This window comes from Brienomyrus brachyistius, unplaced genomic scaffold (genome assembly GCF_023856365.1).
Source record: "Brienomyrus brachyistius isolate T26 unplaced genomic scaffold, BBRACH_0.4 scaffold79, whole genome shotgun sequence".
Taxonomy (NCBI): Eukaryota; Metazoa; Chordata; class Actinopteri; order Osteoglossiformes; family Mormyridae; genus Brienomyrus; species Brienomyrus brachyistius.
The window spans coordinates 384,373-412,097 of NW_026042354.1; the positions used below are offsets into that span (position 1 = coordinate 384,373).

Below are 27,725 nucleotides of genomic sequence, written 5' to 3' on the forward strand. Positions count from 1 at the left end.
ATACGTAAAGCAATCTGGGAAACAAAGGGGTGTGTAACAGTCGCCATGAGCCCAAAATGCTAAACCACCATGTCATTACAGCTGACAGGACCTATTATATTACCTATAAATACGATTTTGCACAAATCACGAAATGGTTTGAAGCGCAAAAATAATTGGTGTACATCGTTGTCTGTGTACTGGACATCACAATTCTGCAATTAAAACGCCCCACATTACTTCCGTTAAATGTTATTAAAGCCAGAAAACTGAATATCGAATATGTTAACCGCGGTGACAGACTCCTAGTCGTTTTTTCACTACACATATGCTTCTGTTTTGTCTTGTTGTAAATCATTTGTTTGTTAAACAATGGCTCACCTTCCATTCAGTGTAATATTAAGAGACACCTTTTTCTTATTAGCTGTAAAACATAGGAACATGCTATTAGGTGGAGGCTAGACACAACAAATCTTTCGCAATGGGTAGAAATATAAATCTCATCTTGACTTGCTGCCACGTACGCTTTCCACTACTATTGCAATTGAAATCGTATCAGTTATGTTATTGTTAACATTAGGTTTACATTATGAGTAACATCACAGTAATGGAACTTTAGGGAGCATTACATCACTTAACAGCAAATAATAGGCTTACTTCATAATTGTGTCGCATCTGTGATGCTCTGTATTTAACAGTATTTCAATTCTTCAACACTTCATAGTCTAATACTTGTTTGTGAGATATTTTAGACCACGTTTTATGACCATGAAAATGTACTTATGCATTTACTCGGTCGGCAATACGTTGCCAACAAGCCTGCCTGCTTTTCTTGGCTGCAGTGGTATTGGTCCTTCTTTGCAGCATTGATTTAAACTCCTCATATCCCTGCATAATTAGCATGCACTCTGCCTCCGTAAAGTATGGAGCTCGCGCCATGACTTCAAGAGTGCACAAGCTCCATACTTTACGGAGGAGGCCGCATGAGTCAGAACTCTGACCTGGGGGGAGCCATGACAGTGGGGTGTGACCCACAGTGTTATGGCGGCAGAGAGAGACCCAGAGTGTTCTGGCCGAGGCTGTGATGGCGTTTACTAGCATCCGGTCCCAGTAAGCGGATGGAGGGGCCGCATGAGTCAGAACTCTACATGCTATCCACGCAGACAGAGTCGGCTTATGTATTTACATCAACACAGAATGGTGTGGAAACACAGGTATGATCAGCAAACACTGTTCATTGCTGATGGAATCTGTGGCAGTGAAGTGCAGACCTTATTATTCGCTGTGGGAGTCCAGCGTCATTGTTATTGTGGTGGTGTACACTCCCCCCGATGCTAATGCTAAGGAGGCACGACGCGAGCTGTACGAAGCCATCAGCGACCTGCAATCTCTCCACCTCATCATCCCCGGGGACTTTAATGAAGCAAATTTAAAGTCGGTTTTACCCAAACTCCACCAACATGTTAAGTTCCCAACCAGAGGAGCTAATATACTGGACTTGGTTTCCACGAACACTGAAGCTGCATACAGAGCAGCCCCCCGCCCCCACCTTGGACGTCCAGACCACACTACAGTAATGCTCACTCCAGCATACAGCCCACTGCTGAAAAGCGCACAACCTGTAACAAAGAAGGTCAGAACATGGCCGGAGGGAGCGACTGAGGCCCTGTAAGACTGGAGCATCTTCAGAGAAGCAGGATCCACCGGCCAGCACACAGACATTAACGAATATGCAGAGACAGTGATGGGATACATTGACAAATGCATTGCAGATGTTACTGTTACCAAAGCTGTCACTACACGCACCACCCAGAAACCATGGTTTACAGCAGAAGTGCATAAACTGCTGAAAACACGGAATGCTGCATTCAGAGTAAAAGACGCTGTGGTGCTCAAAACAGCAAGAATGAACCTCTACTGGGGCATGAAGCTGGCAAAAAGGGAATAGAGGAAGAATATCAACAGACACTTCACCTGTTCAAGAGACGCACGACGCATGTGGCAGGGTATCCAAGCCATCACTGACTTCAAGACCCCGCCACGTGTGTGTGAAACTGATGCCTCTCTTCCAGATGCACTCAACCACTTCTACGGCAGATTTGAGGCTCAGAACACCAAGCCAGCGTGGAAGACCGCACTCCCACCAGACGACTGAGTGCTGTTCCTGTCTGCAGTCAGTGTAAGAACGACCCTCGCTAGAGTCAACCCACGGAAAGCTATTGGACCCGACAACGTACCCAGACATGTGCCCAGAGCCTGATCTGACCGGCTAGCCGATGTCCTTGTGGACATCTTCAACACCTCCCTGAAGCAAGCTGTCATCCCGCAGTGCTTCAAGACCACCACCATCAGACCTGTTCCAGAGAAGGCCACCGTCAGAGCACAACAACTACCGCCCAGTAGTACTTACTCCAATTCCCATGAAGTGCTTTGAACGACTAGTTCTGAGCCACATCAAGAACCAGCTCCCCCTCATGCTAGATCCACTGCAGTTTGTGTACTGCATGAACAGATCAACAGATGATGCAATTTCACTTGCACTTCACCTGTCCCTGTCACACCTGGAATACTGAAACACCCATGTGAGGATGCTGTTCATCGACTTCAGCTCAGAATTCAACACTATCATCCCTCAGCAGCTGATCGCCAAGCTGGACTTGCTCGTGCTGAACACCTCCACCTGCAACTGGATTCTGGACTTCCTCACTGGAAAGCCCCAGACAGTCCAGATTGGCACCATCAGCTCCAACACAACCACACTGAACACAGGCACCCCCATGGATGTGTGCTGAGCCCGATTCTCTTCACGTTCCTGACACACAACTGCACCTCCAGCTCCAGCACAAATCACATCATTAAATTTGCAGACGACATCACTGTTGTGGGACTCGTCAAGAACAACGATGAGACAGCATACAGGGAAGAAGTACAACGGCTGGCAGACTGGTGCAAGGACAATAATCCTTGAGGCAGCATCACCAGGTCTTGAGTTCACGGACAGCTGGGTATATGTTTCCCTCACTGCTGCTAGCTGACAGACAAAAGTGGGGGCCTGGAGCCCAGCAGGTACAGAAGCGGGGGGCAGGGATACTCCCTGCTTATCCGCGAGTCCCAGGCCGGCATGGCCGTGGGCCAGTCACTCGCAGAGCTGGCCGCCCCATTGATAAGCAAAACAGAGCCTTATCCGGGGGGTGGTTCACTGTTGACCAGCTGCATGGGATGCTGTGTACCTGCTCCCAGGTTTTTTTAACTCTTTTTATCCATTAATAGTCAGGCAGATTTTGGCAGGAAAAGTCAGAACAGGAGGTCAAGCTGCATTTTTGCCCCCTTTCCTAAGTGTGTGCCCACGCCTGCCCTCTTCCTTCCCCGCACTGGGCTTGGCACTGTCCCAGGACTCCACACGAGATGGGGTGCTGAAGGACAGATTTGGCCCATTAGCCTGTAGGTGCTGAAGGACAGATTTGGCCCATTAGCCTGTAGGTGCTGAAGGACAGATTCGGCCCATTAGCCTGTAGGTGCTGAAGGACAGATTTGGCCCATTAGCCTGTAGGTGCTGAAGGACAGATTCGGCCCATTAGCCTGTAGGTGCTGAAGGACAGATTCGGCCCATTAGCCTGTACCTGCTCCCTTCCCCCACAGTGTTTCCAGGCTGCTTGTAGCCGGTGATGCTCCTCATCCCACTGCACAGTTACCATTCCAGCAAAGCTCTTAATTAGATTTTACACACCCAGCAATCAATAATGTACCCAGCTATCATTTGACCATGGACAGAAAATCCACACTATTTTACATCTCACTTACGTCTGTTATCACTTCTCTTATACCCGAGGCTGGATACCTCAGTGTCAAAATGTGTTTGTCACAATACTAACATTCAGCTTCCTGTAAAAGACCATCATGAATTCACAGGCTATTTAGCCTGTTTACTGACTGAATCAAATGCTGGTATTTGGTTCTGCTAATCCAGTGAATCACTCTGAATGCCACTGGGTACAAATGGCTGCATAGAAAACTGTCCTTCCTGGATTTGAAAATGACAATATCTAAAAAAAGCATTTAAAACATGTTTATTTTGTGTATATGTATATATATATATATAAAATTATAAGTTTAGGAGGGCGTTTCAAACTGGTAGCCCTTGGTATGGCTCAGTACCCGTGACGTAGCTCTCAGTTTCAGTAAGGTCGGTGACCCCTGATGTAGATGAATTGAGGTTTTTATGTTTCTACTTTATTCACAGAGACCAAATGGAAGAATGCAGTTCAGATCTACATGATAAATCGGATTTATCAGCCATATCGAAGGTCTGTATTTGTTGCTGATATATTTTTTCTTCGCTGTTATGTGAATTAGCTTATAATTTATTCCGCTGTATAATAAGAAATTCATCACGTTAAAGGAGATATATTTAAAACTATGATTCACAAATGAAACTTTGGTGCAAGTAGCAATAATTAACTGTGACTGTTTATTTTAGTCACTACAGGAAAAAGCCGTAAAGTTCCTAAAGGATGAGCTGAAGAAGTTTGTGAGGTACCTAGATCAGAATTACCCAGAATGCTCTGAGCCTCAGCTGGAGGAGGACAATGACCTGGACAGTGATGGTCAGATGCAGAAAACCTGTGGCAGAGAGGGAGCTCTGAAGATCACACTGTACATCCTGAGGACCATGAAGCAAAATGATCTCGCTGACATGCTGGAGAAGAGTAAGAGCCTCATAACATTCTGTACATGTACAGCACTGTGCTAAAGTCTTAGGCAGCCAGAGAAAAGGATGTTAAAATGGTCTCCATGTGTTTGTAGAAATGTGACAGTATGTCTGCGAAAGTGTTAGCCATTTCAGAACCTCTCCCAAAATCACCCTAGTATTTGCAGAAATCGTGCAATATATAATGCATTTCTTGACTTGAACACTAACACACCTCATGTGGTTAATCAATATCTCATTAGTTTTTAAACTAATTCAATTAATTAATGACGTAAGCTGGTCCTGTACTGTATGTGGTGTTCCAGCAAAATATGTATGATAATACTTTGAGTTTCACATTTGTCACAGTGAAATATCTGGACTTGTATGTGTAAAAAATGTGTGTTTTTGGAGAACATTCTTCCTCTCATACCGGTTCGGATCACGGTGAGAATTAGTGCATTTTCCTCTCATTTCTTTTCAGGACTCATGCTGCAATATCAGCGGGAAATCAAACGTAAACTTAAGAAGCAATTTGAGTGTGTATTTGAAGGGAAAGCTAAGGAAGGACAGCCAACACTTCTCAGTGAGATTTACACAGAACTCTACATAACTGAAGGTGGGACTGGAGAAGTCAATGATGAACATGAAGTGAGACAGATTGAAACAGCATCCAAGAAAAGGCGAACAGAAGATACTACAGTCAAGTGCAATGATATATTTAAACCCTTATGTGGGCGTGAGACACCTATCAGATCTGTACTCAGTAAAGGGGTGGCAGGTATCGGGAAAACAGTCTCTGTGCAGAAATTTATTCTCGACTGGGCAGAAGGAAAAGCAAACCAGGATGTTCACTTCATATTTGCTCTTCCTTTCCGGGACCTGAATTTGATTAAGGATGAATACAGTCTGATTGAACTGCTTCACCGCTTTGTCCCAGAACTGAAATCATTTCAATCCATTGAGCTGTTTAGGTACAAAGTCTTGTTCATCTTTGATGGTCTGGATGAGTGTCGCCTTCCTCTAGATTTTCAGAACAATGAGAGCTGGTTTGATGTAACAAAGAAAATGTCACTGGATGTGCTGTTGACTAACCTCATTAAGGGGAATCTGCTTCCATCTGCTCTCCTCTGGATAACCTCCCGGCCAGCAGCAAGCAATCAGATACCTCCTAAGTGTGTCCACCGGGTGACAGAGATACGAGGGTTCAGTGATGCCCAGAAGGAGGAGTATTTCAGGAGGAGATTCAGTGATGAGAGCCTGGCCAGCAGGATTATCACACATGTGAAATCATCAAGGAGCCTCTTCATCATGTGCCACATACCTGTGTTCTGCTGGATTTCAGCCACTGTCCTTGAGAGGCTTTTTAGTGAGACTGACAGGGGAGAAATTCCAAGGACTCTGACTGAAATGTACACACACTTCCTGATCTTTCAGGCGAGTTTAAAAATAGACAAATATTCGAAAAACGATGAAACCAAGCTTAATGAATACAGCAAGGAATTCCTTTTGAAACTTGGTAAACTGGCTTTTGACAACCTTGAGAAAGGCAATCTCATATTTTATGAGCAAGATCTGACAGAGAATGGCATTGATGTCGCTGAAGCTTCAGTTTACTCTGGAGTGTGTACAGAAGTCTTTAAAGAGGAATATGGGCTGTATCGGGAGAAGGTGTACTGCTTTGTGCATCTGAGCATCCAGGAGTATCTCGCTGCTTTATATGTGTTTCTATCAAACTCGTCAGCTGACCTGCTGAAGACTGCAGTGGATCAGGCATTAGAGAGCAAGAATGGACACTTGGACCTCTACCTCCGCTTCCTCCTGGGCCTCTCAACAGACTCCAGTAGGACTCTGTTACAAAAACTACTGGGAGAGACAAGAATCGGCTCACATACCATTAAGGAAATGGAGCAATACATCCATCCATCCAATGTCTGTCCCCCCGTGTCCTCGGGGCTGCTGGGGACTAAAGCTTTTCCCCAAAGCTCCATGCCCATGGCATGGAATAACCCAGGATGGGATGCCAGTCTATCACAGCCTCAATACATCCATCCATCCAATGTCTGTCACCCTGTGTGCTCAGGGCCGCTGGGGACTAAAGCTTTTCCCCAAAGCTCCATGCCCATGGCATGGAATAACCCAGGATGGGATGCCAGTCTATCACAGCCTCAATACATCCATCCATCCAATGTCTGTCACCCTGTGTGCTCAGGGCCGCTGGGGACTAAAGCTTTTCCCCAAAGCTCCATGCCCATGGCATGGAATAACCCAGGATGGGATGCCAGTCTATCACAGCCTCAATACATCCATCCATCCAATGTCTGTCACCCTGTGTGCTCAGGGCTGCTGGGGACTAAAGCTTTTCCCCAAAGCTCCATGCCCATGGCATGGAATAACCCAGGATGGGATGCCAGTCTATCACAGCCTCAATACATCCATCCATCCAATGTCTGTCACCCTGTGTGCTCAGGGCCGCTGGGGACTAAAGCTTTTCCCCAAAGCTCCATGCCCATGGCATGGAATAACCCAGGATGGGATGCCAGTCTATCACAGCCTCAATACATCCATCCATCCAATGTCTGTCACCCTGTGTGCTCAGGGCCGCTGGGGACTAAAGCTTTTCCCCAAAGCTCCGTGCCCATGGCATGGAATAACCCAGGATGGGATGCCAGTCTATCACAGCCTCAATACATCCATCCATCCAATGTCTGTCACCCTGTGTGCTCAGGGCCGCTGGGGACTAAAGCTTTTCCCCAAAGCTCCGTGCCCATGGCATGGAATAACCCAGGATGGGATGCCAGTCTATCACAGCCTCAATACATCCATCCATCCAATGTCTGTCACCCTGTGTGCTCAGGGCCGCTGGGGACTAAAGCTTTTCCCCAAAGCTCCATGCCCATGGCATGGAATAACCCAGGATGGGATGCCAGTCTATCACAGCCTCAATACATCCATCCATCCAATGTCTGTCACCCTGTGTGCTCAGGGCCGCTGGGGACTAAAGCTTTTCCCCAAAGCTCCATGCCCATGACAGGGACTGACCTAGAATTGGGTGCCAGTCTATCGCTGGCCGAATACATCAAGAAGAAAATACAGAAGAAATTATCTCCGGAAAGGACCATCAACCTGTTCCACTGTCTGGTTGAGCTGGGTGACAGTTCTCTAATACAGGAAGTACAAAGATACCTGAATTCAGGGAGCCTTTCAGCAGAAGATCTCTCACCTGCACAGTACTCAGCTCTGGCCTTTGTGATGCTGATGTCAGATGAGGAGCTGGATGTGTTTGATATGAAGAAATACATCAGATCAGATGAAGAGCACTGGAGGCTACTGCCTGTGGTCAAGAACTCCAGGACGGCTCTGTAAGTGACGTGGGGATGGGAAATCATGTCTGGTCTGGCAGTAATACATTAACATTGTATTAAATATATCTAATTTATTTCTCCTTGTAGATTAATAACTTGGGTGTTTTTTTTTCATAATCTAGTCCCAAGACTTAATGACTGAAGGTAGTGATGCAGTAACAAACAAAGAAGTGAGGTTTCCGTTCCCATCCAGTCTGACTTCTGATCACAGGCACAGCATCCTAACCTGCTATAGAAACAGTGAGGGCTCTTTATCCACAGGGTGTATAAGTGGTATGTGAGTGTTATTGTCAGCAGGTGTGTTCATATGATGGAGCCCAGAGCTGGGAGCTTCTGTATGACTGCTGTCTCTGGCTGCTCACTGGCGGCCTCTGCTGGCCACAGCTGCAACTGGCTGAGGATGTGATGACACACCTATTCTGGCAGAAATATATTAACATCCATCCATCCATTTTCCAAACCGCTTATCCTACTGGGTCACGGGGGGTCCGGAGCCTATCCCGGAAGCAATGGGCACGAGGCAGGGAACAACCCAGGATGGGGGGCCAGCCCATCGCAGGGCACACTCACACACCATTCACTCTCACACCATTCACTCTCACACGCACTCCTACGGGCAATCTAGCAAGTCCAATTAGCCTCAGCATGTCTTTGGACCGTGGGGGGAAACCGGAGTACCCGGAGGAAACCCCACGACGACATGGGGAGAACATGCAAACTCCACACACATGTGACCCAGGTGGAGATTCGAACCCGGGTCCCAGAGGTGTGAGGCAACAGTGCTAACCACTGCACCACCATGCTGCCCTCATTATTATTATTATTATTATTATTATTATTATTATTATTATTATTATTATTATTATTATTATTATTATTATTATTATTATTATTTGCCTTTGGGACAAATAAAGTATTTTTCATTTGAGCTGGGATTTTAGTTCCTTCACCTTTGTATTTCTCAGCTCGCTTTTCGGAGGGAAGTTAATGTCGTAGCTTTTATGAACAGTCCGAAAATGTCGCTCCCCCTTTCCCTTCTTCGGAATAGCGACGGTACACCGACAGATGAGGCAAACGCACTTCGAATATGACATTGTGGAAAAAAATTAGTCTTCCCCCCATTCCGTATGGAAGTGGTAGGTTTTTGGCTTCTTACTTAGTCCAGCTCCCCCATTCATTTTTATACCCTTTCTTAAGTTTAGCAGAAATAAATTGGAGGCTAATCAGGCGACTCGGCCGCTTGCTGGAGTTTGGCAGCAGCTGGTGTGGCTGAACGTGTCATCCATCCTCTATTTTTATATGCCATACGATCTGACCAGGCTACTTTTGTGATCGACCAGTAGATTGCGATCGACCTATTGGGCACCCCTGGTATAGCGTGTTTTCACGACATTACATTGCCTCAAAGTGCTTTACAGCATCCCCACCCAAAGCCCCCAGTGAGCAAGTCAGAGGCGACAGTGGCAAGGAAAAGCTCCCTAGAAGGAAGAAACCTTGGGAGGCACCAGACTCACAGGGGGAGCCCATCCTCCAGGGGACAGCAGAGGAAGTCCTAACCCTAACCAGACCCAAAGGGGGAGCCCATCCTCCAGGGGGCAGCAGAGGAAACCCTAACCAGACCCAAAGGGGGAGCCCATCCTCCAGGGGGCAGCAGAGGAAGCCCTAACCCTAACCAGACCCAGAGGGGGAGCCCATCCTCCAGGGGGCAGCAGAGGAAGCCCTAACCCTAACCAGACCCAGAGGGGGAGCCCATCCTCCAGGGGACAGCAGAGGAAGTCAAATGATCAAGATGACGAAGTCCTAATAAACATTTTTCCAGTCTTAATATTTCAGTCACAAAGTGGGGGGTAGGGAGGTGATGGCAGGCAGGTGCTGGAACTGTTCTCAGATGGCAGGTGAACAGTAGTACTGCAGGAGGGCATACAGGGTAGGGCGTCACAGGCAGATGGGCAAGCAGGCCGGAAGGGCGTCACTGGTAGTGGAGACGTCGCAGGCAGCAGGGTAGGCAGAATATCTTGATAAGTTGGGGTCTCCAGGCAGCACAGCCCAGGAGGAGTAGGGGAAATAAAATGTGCAATTAGCCAAAGTAGGGGAGACTAGAGGCAGCGCAAACAGATAGGTGAGTGCAGTATGTAAGCTCCGGCAGGTAAGGCTATGGCAGCATAAGTAGGAGGGAGAGGCAGGTGAGAACGCAGGCATGGGGGGTCCCTGAAATGTCAGCACTCCAATTCCACAAGGGGGTGTGAAGCTACAGTAGAGTGACAGACTGACAGTTCAGTTCATCCAAAGCCAATGGCACCGATCCCCACCCAGCTCTACACCTCACACTACAGGTCTGACTGGGAGTGAGCAGTTAGCTAGAGCTAGAACTAGAGTCCCTATAAGCTAAAGAGGTGTGAACTTGAATATTGAGAGTCTGTCCGAATCCCCAAGACCATTCCACAGCTGAGCAGCTCTATAACAGAAAGCTCTGCAGCCTGCCGTAGGTCTTTCTATCCTGGTACTAACAGATATCCTGCTGCTTGAGATCGAAGAAAGCGAGGAGGGTTATACAAGACCAGCAGATTACTAAGGTATTCTGGTGAAAGGCCATTCAGTGTTTTATAAGTTAATAGCAGTATTTTGTAGTCAATCCGAGATTTAACTGCAAGCCAGTGAAGGGAGCATAGAACAGGGCTAATATGATCAATTTTTTCAGTGTTTGTAAGAACTCTGGCTGCTGCATTTTGTACCAGCTGAAGTTTATGTAAGGATCCAGATGGGCACCCAGAAAGGACGACATTACAGTAGCCCGGTCTGGAAGTTATATAGGCATGTATTAGTTTTTCTGCATCATGAAAGGAGAGCATCTTCCGAAGCCTGTCTATGTTCCGTAGATGACAGAATGCAGCTCTAGTAATTCTTTTTATGTGAGGATTGAAACATAAATCTGAACCAAGATCTCTGACCACTGTGGTAGGTCGGTAGGAAGACCACCGAGGTTGAGGTTGTCAAAGTTATTTCAAGCAGCCTTGTGACCAGTTAACAGTACTTTTGTTTCTTCTGTGTTTGACGTAAAGAAATCACACTGCACAACAAAGTTTTTGCTTCTTGAACACTTGGCTGTTCCTTATAGTTTTTTGGCTGTTGATCACGAAAATCATTCATATTTGCCCATCACTTACCGTGTCATCGATATCTTCAGTTTTGTCATGTTTTTTCTTATATTTGTGTCCAACATTTTTTGTTTCTTTAAGAGACCCATCAACAGTGTTTTGTACAGTCTGGGAATGTCCAGGCATGGAATCAGGCCAGGTTGGTAACTGTTCTGTGGAAGTTTGCAGCCCAGGCATGCCTGGGTAGGCCGGAGCCAGCTGGACACTGCCTCAGCAGGCTATAGACGTCCTCTTTGGGTTAATATAGACCTGATAGTGTGTATGTATTGTTTCAGAACATTGCACTGCCTCAGCAGGCTATAGAAGTCCTCTTTGGGTTAATATAGACCTGATAGTGTGTATGTATTGTTTCAGAACATTGCACTGCCCCAGCATCAATGTAACAAGTAAGATAGATGCTATAGACATTTGCAGTATGATTAGTGTCGGTCGATATGTCTCATCAATGTCTTAACAGCCGCAATACATTCTGCTATATTTGTTGCGAATATACACTTACGCCTCGGAGATACTCAATGGCTGCTCCTGTGAAGAAAGTATTTCATCTGTACAGCTGTAAACTCAGCGATCAAGACAAGTAATGGGCGCCTCACATTGTTGTGTGACGTGCTGTCTGTGTGAGACCCTGCCTCAGAGGCACTCAGAAGACAATGTCGTTTGCTGTCCCGATGATATGGCGAGAACAGCAGGACCATGTGACGGACTGTTACTTCTCTTTGAATAATGTGTCTGGTTTCCCTGCTAAAAACAAGTACTATACCCTAATGTGCCTTCAGCAATGAGACCTGTGCCACATGACCACAGTCCTCCAATCCCGAAACCACCAGAGGAATGGACCTTAGACGAGGCAGACGAAGAAGCTGCAATGCAGGGAACTGGCAGTGACAATGATCCGGATTTTGAACTGTGCTCATAAGACTGGTGGCTCTGAGGCTAGGGTTCTGTACCAGTAACCAGAAGGTTGTGGATTCAAATCCCCGGAATGCCCTGACTGATTCTACTTTGTTGGACCCTTGATCAAGGCCCTTAATCTGTGACTGTTTCCCCTGGATATGATATTAATCTGCAAGGCCCTGCAAGGGGCTAGGATAGCAGCAGACGTTGTTGTTAAAGGATCACTGTCATTCTCCATGTGAATATTAAAATCAGCAACAATCTGCAAACTCCTTGCTGGTGATTGTAAGTGTAGAACTACAAAGAGATGATCCAGCAAGACTAAGAAGAAGGAATTCAAATGTGCTAAAGCTATAAGCACTTTGCTCAGACATTCCTATGTTAGACTGAAATATTGCAGCAGCACCAGCACCTTTGCCATCTGGTCGAGGGTTATGCTGTAATCAGCTGGAGTAGATTCATTTAGTGCCATGAATTCATTCAGTCTAAGCCAGGTCTCTGTAAGGCATAAGGACCAAGACTAAAATCAGTAATTATTTCATTTATTAGTATCGCCTTAGCAGCCAGTGATCTTACATTCATAAGTCCAACTTTTAGCCTTGCATTACACCTATTATCTAATAACAGATTCAGTTTAATTATTATTAAGTTATTATTACATACACTACGGTGGAATAGACCTCCACGGTTAAAAGTGTGGGGAACAGACAGTAACATGAGCCCTAGGTAATGACTCTTGGCTCTGGCTAGTCAGCGATTTGCCTGGAGACTATGAGCTATGCTTTTGGACAGGAGGTCGGCACCAGCCCGCGAGGGGTGAATACTGTCCCTCTTCAAAAGCCCAGGCCTACCCCCAAACATTTGTCAATTATCTATATAACCCAGACCGTTTATCGGGCACCATTCCGACAGCCAGCGATGCAGCGACGATAATCTGCTGTATATTTCACCACCACGTCTAGCAGGGATGGGGCCAGAGTACGTTACTGACACACACATCTTCTTCACAAGGCTGCCCACCTCTGTGAAATTTGTCTATGTAACTATTGACTGTGAATTGCAGAAGCACGACCGGTCAATTGTTACAGCTCTACATTGATTTTATTGTTCTTTTTTTAAGATGTGAACAGAATGCACAACCATTTTTTTATTTTATGCATTTAATATTATCAGTTATTGTGGGGGGGGGGGTCACTCCCCCCAGAAGTCATAGAGGTTAGAAGCCCCTGTGAGGGAGGGGCTCCTACAGAGAACATAGATGGTTAAAGTGCTTTATGGTGGTATTTTATTATTTTTTCATTTATTTGTTTTATATATATATATATATATACACACACACTCTATTTTAATTTCTTTTGTGCTTATTTTCATTTACTCTTGTGCTTATTTGGATTTCTTTCTTTCTAAGTATTTGTAAAGCGCTTTGTAAACCTTGTGGTTAAAGCCATATAAATAATAATTGATTGATTCAGATAGATGAGAGAGAGAGAGAAAGAGAGAGAGAGACAATACATTGTGAAGCTCAAAATTCCCACCAGAAAGTTCCATTTGAATGGCCGACAGTCTGGCTGCTGACTCACAGATGGTGATGTGACAATACTGAACTTACAATAATGGCGAAAGCACAGTTACTGTGAGGGACAATGCTTGTGAAATTCTGCACTATAAGAGCAAAGTTTCTGTTTTACTGCATCAGAATCTTATGCTAGAGGGCTGAACTGAAAGCAAATCATGAATCCTTCTGTTATCTTGCTTTGTATGTAGCCTAAGCGCGTTTCCCCAGCAAAGGCGATAAATGCCGGCTAGTCACTGTCAGGTATCGACACCAGGATACTTGTTTGATTACGCTGATTACCGATAATATCGTCACCTAATTGGTGATTTGACATGATCCCAGGTATAACAATACAGGCAAAAAGGATTTTACTCATGGGATCAGGAATCCAACTGCTAGTTGCTGCTGCATTTGCTGCTGGGGATGTTCACATCTCCTCCTTTCAGTGATACGTGTCGAGTGTAGGGACACCTGGCAGAGAGATGGCTAAGGACTGCACTGGAAGCACTGGTCTGACTGTTATGGGAGGGTTCACATCTCCTCATTTCAGTGATACGTGTCGAGTGTAGGGACACCTGGCAGAGAGATGGCTAAGGACTGCACTGGAAGCACTGGTCTGACTGTTATGGGAGGTTCACATCCATCTGGCTGTCCATGTGTTCATATATATTCTGTGATTTTTGGCTGTAGCTTGTACTTAATGCTTTTACCTCTAGTTTTGAGCTAAGATGCACTGACTCACAATTAGTGATCATCTGACTGCAGCAAATTGCCAGGATTCACAGGACACTCTGCAGACTGTAATTCATTTTGAAATGTAAGCTGTGCTGCTAATTATATTGAAAACAAATGCAGATTGTAATGTTTGGTATTTAGCTAAAGTGTAGGATGTGTATATGTCTGTGTCTTAAAGTGTTTTCTGTTCCAGGCTGAAAAGCTGCGGGCTCACAAATGAACACTGTGAAATGCTGACTTCAGCTCTAAGATCAAACTCCTCACCCCTGAGAGAGCTGGACCTGAGTGACAATGACCTAAAGAATAAAGGAGTGATGCTGCTCTTTGCTGGACTGGGGGATTCACACTGTAAACTGGGGTTACTAAGGTCAGTATTATTGTGTATTCCACACTTTAAACTGGAGAATCTGAGGTCAGTATTACTGGGTATTCCACAGTCTCCACCAGCATCCAGCGTTTTCACAACAAGACCATGACAGACTCTGTACACCCCTCTCCTTCAGGAGATCCTCAGTGATTTCCCAGCTCTCTTCTCTTCAGGGTTCTGGATGTTTAATCTTCCCAGTCTGGTCTCCTTGCCCTTGACATCCCTACCAGGCCTCATCCTCACTGCCATCAGGGTCTGCTTGGGACAGAACTGTGGATGAGGGAGGAGGGTGGTATTCAGGAGACTGAGACTGCTACCTGACCTCAGATCTGGGCTCACAAACCATGAAATCATCAATTTATATGTACTTTCACTGTAATTTCAGCTTCAAAACACAATTCCACAGTTTCAGCCAGTAGGCCGTTTTATTGTAGTGTGGTATGAGTTTAAGGACATACAGGCAGTGATGGGTGACTGGACCGAAGCCTCAGTGAGGCAGACTTTATTAAAAATAAAAATGACAGCAGGAAGAGGAAAGTTTGGGGCGGCTGGCGGCAGTCAGCAGCGTCCTCATTCCGAGTCGGGGTCTCTGGGTGTGAGAGGCGGGAAACATGAGGGAGACACTGCTGTCTGTTCCCAGGCGAGGTGGGAGGAGAGAAAACAGAACAAAAGGAGCGGAAGGCAGGGTAACGCGGAGCAGCTGGTGTCTGGGGGTCACAGGTGAGGTGGGAGGAGAGAAAACAGAATAAAAGTAGCGGAAGGCAGGGTAACGTGGAGCAGCCGGTGTCTGGGGGTCACGGGTGAGGTGGGAGGAGAGAAAACAGAATAAAAGTAGCGGAAGGCAGGGTAACGTGGAGCAGCCGGTGTCTGGGGGTCACGGGTGAGGTGGGAGGAGAGAAAACAGAATAAAAGGAGCGGAAGGCAGGGTAACGTGGAGCAGCCGGTGTCTGGGGGTCAGAGGTGAGGTGGGAGGAGAGAAAACAGGACAAAAGGAGCGGAAGGCAGGGTAACATGGAGCAGCCGGTGTCTGGGAGTCACGGGTGAGGTGGGAGGAGAGAAAACAGGACAAAAGGAGCGGAAGGCAGGGTAACGTGGAGCAGCCGGTGTCTGGGGGTCAGAGGTGAGGTGGGAGGAGAGAAAACAGGACAAAAGGAGCGGAAGGCAGAGTAACATGGAGCAGCCGGTGTCTGGGAGTCACGGGTGAGGTGGGAGGAGAGAAAACAGAATAAAAGGAGCGGAAGGCAGGGTAACATGGAGCAGCCGGTGTCTGGGAGTCACGGGTGAGGTGGGAGGAGAGAAAACAGAATAAAAGGAGCGGAAGGCAGGGTAACGCGGAGCAGCCGGTGTCTGGGGGTCACAGGCGAGGTGGGAGGAGAGAAAACAGGACAAAAGGAGCGGAAGGCAGGGTAACGTGGAGCAGCCGGTGTCTGGGGGTCAGAGGTGAGGTGGGAGGAGAGAAAACAGGACAAAAGGAGCGGAAGGCAGGGTAACGTGGAGCAGCCGGTGTCTGGGAGTCACGGGTGAGGTGGGAGGAGAGAAAACAGAATAAAAGGAGCGGAAGGCAGGGTAACATGGAGCAGCCGGTGTCTGGGAGTCACGGGTGAGGTGGGAGGAGAGAAAACAGAATAAAAGTAGCGGAAGGCAGGGTAACGCGGAGCAGCCGGTGTCTGGGGGTCACAGGCGAGGTGGGAGGAGAGAAAACAGAATAAAAGTAGCGGAAGGCAGGGTAACGTGGAGCAGCCGGTGTCTGGGAGTCACGGGTGAGGTGGGAGGAGAGAAAACAGAATAAAAGTAGCGGAAGGCAGGGTAACGCGGAGCAGCCGGTGTCTGGGGGTCACAGGCGAGGTGGGAGGAGAGAAAACAGGACAAAAGGAGCGGAAGGCAGGGTAACGTGGAGCAGCCGGTGTCTGGGGGTCAGAGGTGAGGTGGGAGGAGAGAAAACAGGACAAAAGGAGCGGAAGGCAGGGTAACGAGGAGCAGCCGGTGTGTGGGGGTCACAGGTGCACCAGCGTGATGATGGTTTGGTTTGAAAATTAAATAATTAAATGCTCATTAATGGTTGTTAATTCACAGTGATTCAGGATGTCAGACTAAAAGCTGAACTTCAGTGAGTCGTGTAGGATCACTGTGTTACAGTTACATCTTTTGCAGACAAACAGCCACTAAACCCCTGAGAGCTGATCACTGCTGCTGGTCTATCCTTCACTTTATACAGCTAATTACATGCAAATAGACGGTTTTGATTTCCTTTCTGCAGGCTGTCAAGCTGTAGAGTCACAGAAGATGGCTGTTCTTCTCTGGCTTCAGCTCTGAGGTCAAACCCCTCACACCTGAGAGAGCTGGATCTGAGCTACAATGACCTGCATGATTCAGGAGTGAAGCTGCTCTCTGCTGTACTGGAGGATCCCAGCTGTAAACTGGAGGCACTGAGGTTAGTAATACTGGGTTTTTCACGCTGTTAACTGGTGATCATGAGGACAGTATTAATGAGTATTCCACACTGTTAACTGGTGATACTGAGGTCAGTTTGACTGGGTATTACACACCATTAACTGGAGATACTGAGGTCAGTATTACTGGGTATTCCACACTGTAAACTGGAGATACTGAGGTCAGTATTACCTGGGATTCCACACTGTAAACTGGGGATACTGAGGTCAGTATTACTGGGTATTCCACACTGTAATCTGGGGATACTGAGGTCAGTATTACTGGGTATTCCACACTGTAAACTGGAGACACTGAGGTCAGTATTACTGGGTATCCCACACGGTAAACTGGAGATACTAAGGTAGAAAATAACTAATGATTTCAAAATAAAGCAGGAGTATCTAAGTCTAAAGGTCGAGTTAAAAAATAACATTAGACTCTAAGAGGAATGCAGAAAGGAAGATTGCATTAGAGGCTAAGGATGACATTAAACATTTCTTCCAATATTTTAACTCCAAAAGAGCTCTAAAAGCTGAAATCACTAATCTGCAGGATAGTAAGGATCTTATAAATGAAATTGATATAGTAAATGAGTTTAATGATTATTTTACCTGTGTGTTCACAGTAGGGGACACAAGTAACTTACCACCATTTAGTACAAATACAGCATCGTCTATAACCAATATACAGTCCCTCCACCATTACTGGCACCCCTTGTAAAGATTTGCAAAAAGTGTTAGAAAAAAATCCACCTTTTGGTGAAGTAGCTTCATGTGAGCACTGAAAACATGAGATAAATGCAACCTTTCATTGAAATAAATTTATTCAAAGATAAACAAATCAGTTTCCTCTGGGTACTCCGGTTTCCCCCACAGTCCAAAAACATGCTGAGGCTAATTGCAGTTGCTAAATTGCCCGTAGGAGTGCATGCGTGAGTGAATGGTGTGTGAGTGTGCCCTGCGATGGGCTGGCCCCCCATCCTGGGTTGTTCCCTGCCTCATGCCCATTGCTTCCGGGATAGGCTCCGGACCCCCCGCGACCCAGTAGGATAAGCGGTTTGGAAAATGGATGGATGGATGGAAAAACAAATCCTTCAAGAAATAATCATTTTCAAAAATCCATATATGCCACGATTATTGGCAGCCCTGCATTTCATACTTTGCACAGCCTCCCTTTGCAAGTATAACAAACTTCATTATATATAGTGTTGGTGGTTCTTGTGTCCTGTGCTGGCTGGAGTTTGTGGATTGTGTCCCTTCAGAGCTGCCGTAGGGCGGTAGTGCTTTTGCCGTTGGTTTTAAACAAAAGAGAAGCGCGGGGAATTATTAATAAAAAGAGAAGAGAAGTGTTCAGCGACTGAGGTGGAGCTTGTGTTAATATTTTATTATTAACATAAAGCTATCTGAACCCGGAGGCTCGGTTACATTGGTGGCAGCAGTGGGATTTGTTGCTGGAAGTGAATTTAACTGGTGCTCTCATCTTTATCTCAATAATTTTACTTAATTGTTTGCTTGCTGGGGTGGCATGGTGGTGCAGTGGTTAGCACTGTTGCCTCACACCTCTGGAACCCAGGTTCGAGTCTCCGCCTGGGTCACATGTGTGTGGAGTTTGCATGTTCTCCCCATGTCGTCGTGGGGTTTCCTCCGGTTTCCCCCCACAGTCCAAAGACATGCTGAGGCTAATTGGAGTTGCTAAATTGCCCGTAGGTGTACATGTGTGAGTAAATGGTGTATGAGTGTGCCCTGCGATGGGCTGGCCCCCCATCCTGGGTTGTTCCCTGCCTCATGCCCATTGTTTCCGGGATAGGCTCCGGACCCCCCGTGACTCAGTAGGATAAGCGGTTTGGAAAATGGATGGATGTTAGCTTGCTATTGCTTCCCGCAACATGTGGCTCAGCGATGAGGATCCATTAAAGTCTGTCCGGGGAGAACCCAGTCGATCTACCGACAGAATGAACATGACAATCGACTTGCCCTCTGCCTTTACTGGTGATGGGAGCCAAAGTTTCTTCTGCTGGGTGAGGCAGCTGGACGTGGCGGTGAAGGCATCTTCAGGCTGTAGCCGTGACTATTATGATGAATTAGTGCGAATTCTTCCGACTTGCTTGAGTGGGGCAGCTTTTCTGTTATGGGACAGCCTGCCCGCTGCAGTGCAATCTGATTACGCCACGTCTAAAGAGAAGCTTAAAGAGGCTTTCGGACAAAAACAGTTTATGGACGAAAAGAGTTTATGTCGTGCTTCAGAGCTTCACTTTCTGCCCGATCGCGTGCTCCCAGTCAGAGCTTCGACGTATCCTGTATGCTGCTGGAATAAGTCGGTTGGTGCAGGAGGCTTTTCCGGATTATGGAAGTGTGGCACAGCGGGAGGAGAAGTTTAGGCGCTTTCTCGGTGGGCTGGACCCCGTTTTTAAGACAAAGTGCCTCGGGCAGGGGGCTACAGATTTGGAGGAGGCTCTGCTGATAGCGGGACGATGCGACATTGCATGAGAAGCCCTGAAGATAGACTATGTGAGTGCACCTTCTAGCAGCCGTCGTATTAGCAATGATGCTGCTGTCCACAGTCGATGGTCTTGGATGTGCAGATGATGGACTTGCTGAGGAGGTGCGTTTCTTTAGGAAGGAGATTAAAGAGATGTATGAGAGAATCGCAGACTGAGATCTGCAGTGGGGGGCACCATACAGACGGGGTGGGCGCTCTCCTGATCGCGATTCTCAGGTACCTGAAGGGGGCAGCCCGTGGCAGGACCGCCGATCGCAGCACCGTGGGGGACGCAGCCCCCGATCAAGCTGGCGCTCTCGACAGGAGGATGAGCAGAGTAAGCGAGGTGTGGATTTCTGTCACCACGCCGAGTTAATGACAATAGTCAGCAGGGAAACAGAGCAGCTGGGGCCGAGGCCCAGAAATCAGCTCACCTTCATATGGGCCCCATGATCGTGGAGACTCCTGCTGGGGGATGTGAGATAGACACTCATAAGTGTGAGCAGCAGACTTCATACCTGAAAGGGACTGTGGACGGCACTGTCGTAGATATCCTGGTGGACTCAGGGGCTTGTGTGTCATTAATTAGTGCTGATTTTCGCCTGTCAGTTTCGGCACCACGGATTCGCCCCCTGACTAAAAGCTACATTAACTCCTGTGCAGTAAATGGACAAAGGTTGGACACTCCAGGTACTATTACTGTGACTTTTCACCTCGGGCCTGCATTCCTCACCAGGAACCATTCACTCTTAGACCTGAGCCGGGGTATGTTACAGTTATGGGACATTAGTGTTCCCCTGCAACGGAACAGAGAGTTACTTCCGGAGTGCTGCAGTGTGTCACTGGCGACCACTATGACAGTTGAGTGAAGCCATGGTCCCAGTGGCCCTTCATTCCCCAGCAGGCACACTGACAGCTGCTCATTTCAATGGCTATTTGGAGTCCAGTGTGCCAGACACAACAGGACTGGTAGCTCATACAGTGTCCAGTGCGAGTGACGGCGTCAAGCTGGCCAGTGTGCTCACCCCTACAGCTGCACCCGTTACACTAAAGCAGGGGTCACACATGGGGGAGTTCTACCCCAGTGAGGACTCTGATATCGTGTCTCTCTCCCAGACTGGGAAGGAGGAGATTGGAGTTTGTTCACTCCGGGCGCTTCCTGTCCCATTAGATGAGTCTCCTGTTACGGTGCAGTAACAAGCGGAGCTATCGGCCCTGCTGCTCAAGTTCAGCGATGTCTTCATCCTTTCTAAACAGAACACGCCCTGGAGTGCACTTGGAAAGCACTCTATAAGGATGGGTGATCACCCCCCAATCACTCCTCTCCGGAGAAACGAGCAGAAATCGATCGTCAGGTAGCTGGGCTGTTAGCAGATGGAGTCATAGAGGAGAGTTGGAGTCTCTGGGCATCACCAGTAGTGCTTGTTAAAAAGAAAGGGGGAGAGTGGAGGTTCCAGCTTTTTCACAAGAACACGGCAGACTCTGTACACCCCTCTCCTTGAGGAGATCCTCAGTGATTTCCCAGCTCTGATCTCTTCACGGTTCTGGATGTTTAATCTTCCCAGTCTGGTCTCCTTGCCCTTGACATCTCTACCAGTCCTCATCCTCACTGCCATCAGGGTCTGCTTGGGACAGAACTGTGGATGAGGGAGGAAGGTGGTAGACAGGAGGAGACTGAGGCTGCTGCCTGACCTCAGGTTTGGGCTCACATACCATGAAACTTGTTTATTTGTACTTTCACTGTAATTTAAGTTTCAAAATACAATTCCAGTTGTTTCAGACAGTGGGCAGTTATATTGTAATGTGGTATGAGTTTAAGGACATACTGTACAGGCAGTGATGGGTGACTGGACTGAAGCCTCAGTGAGACAGACTTTATTCAAAATAAAAATGACAGCAGGAAGATGAAAGTTTAGGGCAGCTGGTGGCAGTCAGGGGGCGACATGGTGGTGCAGTGGTTAACACTGTTCCCAGACGAGGTGGGAGGAGAGAAAGCGGAACAAAAGGAGCGGAAGGCAGGGTAACGCGGAGCAGCCGGTGTCTGGGGGTCACAGGTGAGGGGGGAGGAGAGAAAGCAGAACAAAAGGAGCAGAAGGCAGGGTAACGTGGAGCAGCCGGTGTCTGGGGGTCACAGGTGCACCAGCGTGATGATGGTTTGGTTTGGAAATGAAATGCTCATTTCTGGCCGTTAATTCACTGTGATTCAGGTTGTCAGATTAAAAGCTGAGCTTCAATGAGTCGTGTAGGATCACTTTGTTACAGGTACATCTTTGCAGACAAGCAGCCACTTAGCCCCTGAGAGCTGATCACTGCTGCTGGTCTCTCCTTCACTTTATGCAGTTAATTACATGCAAATAGACGGCTGTAGAAAACAGTGTTTTCATTTCCTTTCTTCAGGCTGTCAGGCTGTAGAGTCACAGAAGAAGGCTGTTCTTCCCTGGCTTCAGCTCTGAGGTCAAACCCCTCACACCTGAGAGAGCTGGACCTGAGTGACAATGACCTGCAGGATTCAGGAGTGAAGCTGCTCTCTGCTGTACTGGAGGAACCCAGCTGTAAACTGGAGAAGCTGAAGTGAGTACAGAATATGCATTTTTTTAAAAAACAAACTGGATAGCAAGAAAACCCACAGTGCATTTCAGCAGTTACATAATAAACAAACACAAACAGCTTCTTTTTTCTTATCCTGCTTCCTTATATCCCACAATCTTATCAGCCCTCGATCCATGTTTTAATTAAGCAGTGAAGCAGGAAACGTCCATTTAACCATATAATCAGCAGACCATTTTTGTGTTGATTTCAACATGTGCTTATGATCACCGTCCAGTTTTCGTTTCCTGGGAGATGCAGCCAAATTTTGTTTTAAAATGTCCTGGTATTTCATGGAGTCCATAGTGCCATGTGCCCTAACGAGGTTTCCAGGGCTTTTGGAGGAAAAACAGCCCCACAACATCACAGAACCTCCACCATATTTTAGCCAGCATTGATTTAGGAGAGGTAGATCCTGTCCAACTAATCTACTTGAGTTCTTTGAGGAAGCTACAAGAGAAATTGATCACAAAAAGTACTTAGATTTCCAGAAGACCTTTGATGTTGTCCCCCACAAATGTAATTTAACGTAGATAAATGTGAGGTAATTCATGCAAGGAGCAGAAATATGAAGTACAGATATTTTATGGGTTCCACTGAAATACAGGTAGCTGATTACGAGAAAGATCTCGGTGTGTATGTTGATGCTTCCATGTCCTACTCTAGCCAGTGTGGGGAAGCAATTAAAAAGGCCAATAGGGTGTTGGGTTACATCTCTAGGTGTGTGGAGTTTAATTCAAAGGAGGTGATGATAATATTATACAATTCCTTATTAAGACCCCACCTAGAATATTGTTTTAATGTGAGAGGAGGATGCAGGGCTTTCAAAGGAACAAACAGGTTCGCTTTGATCTGTTCAGAAATATTTATTGAAATATACAGAAATCTATGACGTGCCATCATCACCCACCTGCACACATGGACTTGGGAGCCCCTTTCAGTCCTGTCAGGAGACCAACATGTGGCCAGACTCCCCCCCCCCAGGCGATGCGCTCTTTGTGAGGCTGTTTTCACTTGCAGTTACGAAGAATTTTGGGCAACACTTTCCATTTTGCCCTGAGAGAGACAAGATAAGCGTCCATTTCTCCAGAGAAAGGCAAGATAGGTGTTCTAGCAGTTTTGTGAGAAACAAGTTATATAAATGATCAATGAAAAAAACATGTTAGTGCAGTTCAACTGTGGCACAACAATAATATGGGTGAATCACGGTGGGCGACGTGTTTGAATCTCGGGATGATTAGTCCATACACGATCAGAATCAATCCATACCTCAGTCATCTCACAGGTATGTCTGCTAGGTGGAGTTGGAGGTGCTCCACCAATCCGGGAGTAGTGGAGACAAACAACCACAATTTCCAAATCATTACAGTAACAGGAGGACAGTGAACATTTTTTGTTTAATTCTATGCTATGTGAGCGACATGGCCAGTTATGTGACCATCTGTGGGTTCATATTAATACAAATATTGTGTGCAGGTTTGGGCAGCATGCCTTAAAAAGGACGTTGCTGCCTTGGAAAGGGCTCAATGCAGGGCTACAAGAATGATTCCTGGTCATAGGGAAATATCTTATGAAAAAAGGTTAGCTGAGCTGAATCTGTTCTGCACCATACGCTCACAGAAAATCCACTTTTAGGTTAATAAAATAAATCACCCCAAGATAAGGCTGCAGACTCGGCCAGGAGGGTCTCTACTGTGGGGCTGGAAACTCCTCTCCTGTCCGGACACGACGCTACTAAAGAGAACTCAGTAGGCTGGATTATTACAGTTTTTCTAGTTTGCTTTCATGCAGCAGTAAACTCAAACTCCACATTTTCAAAACAGGTAACACACAGGCCCAAACAGTGGCACTCGTGGTGAAAGAGACACATTTTGTTTGCAAAAGGCTCTAACTGTGCTAAAACATTTAAAATATGAAACAAAAGCAAACTTTGCCTTCAAACAACACAACTTGCAAAGAAGTATATGAGCTTTTCCAATCAATCATTACACAATGGACTACAAAATACAAAATACAGCACTCAGTGCGAATCAGTGCACCATGGCTTGTCATTATGACATAGCTGTCATGCCAGTGCCACCTGTTATCTTTCTGCATAGACTGCGTCAAATTTGGCTTCTTGCAAAGAATTGGATCCAGAATCCAAAATGCTTTGATGCAAATTTCATTAATTCATTGACATTCTTTTTTTAAAAAAACTGAAATACTGTAAATTTTACAGAAAATACACGTAAACATAAATAACATCTGAGTATAAGAAATTAAGAAAATAAAGATAAATTCTATTACAGTAAAGTATAAAAATCTATTACAGCATAAGAAATAGCCACTATTGATACTCAGTCTATTACAGCATAAGAAATAGCCACTATTGATACTCAATCTATTACAGCATAAGAAATAGCCACTATTGATACTCAGTCTATTACAGCGTAAGAAATAGCCACTATCGATACTCAGTCTATTACAGCATAAGAAATAGCCACCATTGATACTCAGTCTATTACAGCATAAGAAATAGCCACTATCGATACTCAGTCTATTACAGCATAAGAAATGGCCACTATTGATACTCAGTATATTACAGCATAAGAAATGGCCACTATTGATACTCAGTATATTACAGCATAAGAAATAGCCACTATCGATACTCAGTCTATTACAGCATAAGAAATAGCCACCATTGATACTCAGTATATTACAGCATAAGAAATAGCCACCATTGATACTCAGTCTATTACAGTATAAGAAATAGCCACTATTGATATTCAGTCTATTACAGCATAAGAATTAGCCACCATTGATACTCAGTCTATTACAGCATATGAAATAGCCACTATTGATATTCAGTCTATTACAGCATAAGAAATAGCCACTATCGATACTCAGTATATTACAGCATAAGAAATAGCCACTATTGATACTCAGTCTATTACAGCATAGGAATTAGCCACCATTGATACTCAGTCTATTACAGCATAAGAAATAGCCACTATTGATATTCAGTCTATTACAGCATAAGAAATAGCCACTATTGATACTCGGTATATTACAGCATAAGAAATAGCCACTATTGATACTCAGTCTATTACAGCATAAGAATTAGCCACTATTGATACTCAGTCTATTACAGCATAAGAAATAGCCACTATTGATACTCAGTCTATTACAGCATAAGAATTAGCCACTATTGATACTTAGTCTATTACAGCATAAGAAATAGCCACTATTGATACTCAGTCTATTACAGCATAAGAATTAGCCACTATTGATACTTAGTCTATTACAGCATAAGAAATAGCCACTATCGATACTCAGTATATTACAGCATAAGAAATAGCCACTATCGATACTCAGTCTATTACAGCATAAGAAATAGCCACTATCGATACTCAGTCTATTACAGCATAAGAAATGGCCACTATCGATACTCAGTATATTACAGCATAAGAAATAGCCACCATTGATACTCAGTATATTACAGCATAAGAAATAGCCACCATTGATACTCAGTCTATTACAGTACAAGAAATAGCCACTATTGATACTCAGTATATTACAGCATAAGAAATAGCCACTATTGATACTCAGTCTATTACAGCATAAGAAATAGCCACCATTGATACTCAGTCTATTACAGTACAAGAAATAGCCACTATTGATACTCAGTATATTACAGCATAAGAAATAGCCACTATTGATACTCAGTCTATTACAGCATAAGAAATAGCCACTATCGATACTCAGTCTATTACAGTATAAGAAATAGCCACCATTGATATTCAGTCTATTACAGTATAAGAATTAGCCACTATTGATACTCAGTCTCTCCTGTCTTGACGATGGGGCCACATGGCTTCATCCACATCACATTCAATATCCTCTCCTGCACTGAGGGAAAAACCTTCTTACATGCCTTATCCAACCATGACATTCCTCTGCACCTATTTCTTGGGCAGCAGCAGTCATTGCATTCAGGAAGGGCATCTGCTCATAGGGATGGTGATCATACACCTTCCACCTCCAAGCACTGAAGAACTCCTCTATGAGATTCAGAAATGGGGAATATGCTGGGAAGAACTGCATCATCATACGAGGGTGTACTGCAAACCACTCACTGACAAGGCGAGAGTGGTGAGATGCCACATTATCCCAGATAATGATGAAGAGTGGCATGCCAGTCTTCAACAGCCTTCTACCCTCAGGTGGGATCAGCCTCTCATGAAGTGCATTCAGGAATGTTATGAGGCATTCAGTATTGTATGGGCCAATAGTGGGGATATGGCATAGGACACCATCGCTGGAAATAGTGTGGGGACTGTGGGGGGGAAACCGGAGTACCCGGAGAAAAACCCCACGACAACATGGGGAGAACATGCAAACTCCACACACATGTGACCCAGGCGGAGGCTCGAACCCGGGTCGCAGAGCTGTGAGGCAACAATGCTAACCACTGCACCACCATGCCGCCCCCATAATAATATCCTATGCTCTATTATTATAATACATTATTATCAGTAATAATAATATTTATATAATGCTATAATTATAAAATGTAACAATATTTAACATTATACAGACACATATGTACATATGCAATTAACTATATAAACTATATAAATTACTATATAAACTATAGTAATTATGAACTATGATAATATCTTTAACCTATACTGCGCCTTGATTACTGAAGTTTTTGTAATGTCATGTCTGGCCCCACAGTGGAGATCATATGGTTTCCAGCCCTAGTGGAGGACGCCCAGTGTTCTACAGCCAGACACTTTTCAATCCGCACAGGAATTCCACTATTCTGTGGAATAGCTTAATAAAGAACCTGAATTCCCTGACCGGCACCACACATCGCGGCTGTCACGATCCAGCTGTGTGGGTAATGCACACGGGCTGATGGCTCAGGCAGGCAACAGGCAGGAAGCAGGCAGGCAGGCAGAATCGGGGAAAATGGGGATTTATTTGGGAAACGGGGTGCAGGAAACATCAGACGTCTACTAACGTCAATGACGGACAAGGAACGAAGGCAAGACATGGACTGAAATACACAGGACTGGGCGAAAATAATCGGACACAGCTGGGTATGATTGGGGAAGCACACGTGGATAATCAGGGGGCGTGGCACACACGAGGATCGTACGAGCTGGGCGTGGCACACACGAGGATCGTACGAGCTGGGCGTGGCACACACGAGGATCGTACGAGCTGGGCGTGGCACACACGAGGATCGTACGAGCTGGGCGTGACAGCAGCTAATGTTTTATGTCTTTTACTTGTTTTGAAAGCATCTTTACACTTAATTACATGATCAGAATGGCATGTAGTAGAAAGCTTCTAATATAATGACCAAAACGGATGTCATTATAGGTGAACCTTTATTTGCATTTATTTGCTATTTCAAAGGGAAAGGAAAGAAAACGCAACTGCTAAAGCAGAACTTTCTTCTGATCACGTATATAGGTAAAGCATGTGGAAGCAGCAGAGA

General features: G+C 45.8%; 1 protein-coding gene across 49 annotated transcripts in view; it reads left to right on the plus strand.

The window, feature by feature from the left end:
• The window catches only part of LOC125726904 (uncharacterized), a 138,921-nt gene that overhangs the window by 17,363 nt on the left and 93,833 nt on the right, over positions 1–27,725 (plus strand). For 47 of the 49 annotated variants that reach the window (XM_049003359.1, XM_049003346.1, XM_049003339.1 and 44 more), the window contains 6 exons: positions 4,220–4,283; positions 4,457–4,685; positions 5,151–8,028; positions 14,564–14,737; positions 16,995–17,168; positions 22,043–22,216. In XM_049003359.1, the coding sequence (XP_048859316.1) occupies positions 4,220–4,283; positions 4,457–4,685; positions 5,151–8,028; positions 14,564–14,737; positions 16,995–17,168; positions 22,043–22,216 (3,693 nt within the window). The remainder of the gene's footprint in view (positions 1–4,219; positions 4,284–4,456; positions 4,686–5,150; positions 8,029–14,563; positions 14,738–16,994; positions 17,169–22,042; positions 22,217–27,725) is intronic. The other 2 variants (XM_049003337.1, XM_049003324.1) reach the window with 2 other exon arrangements.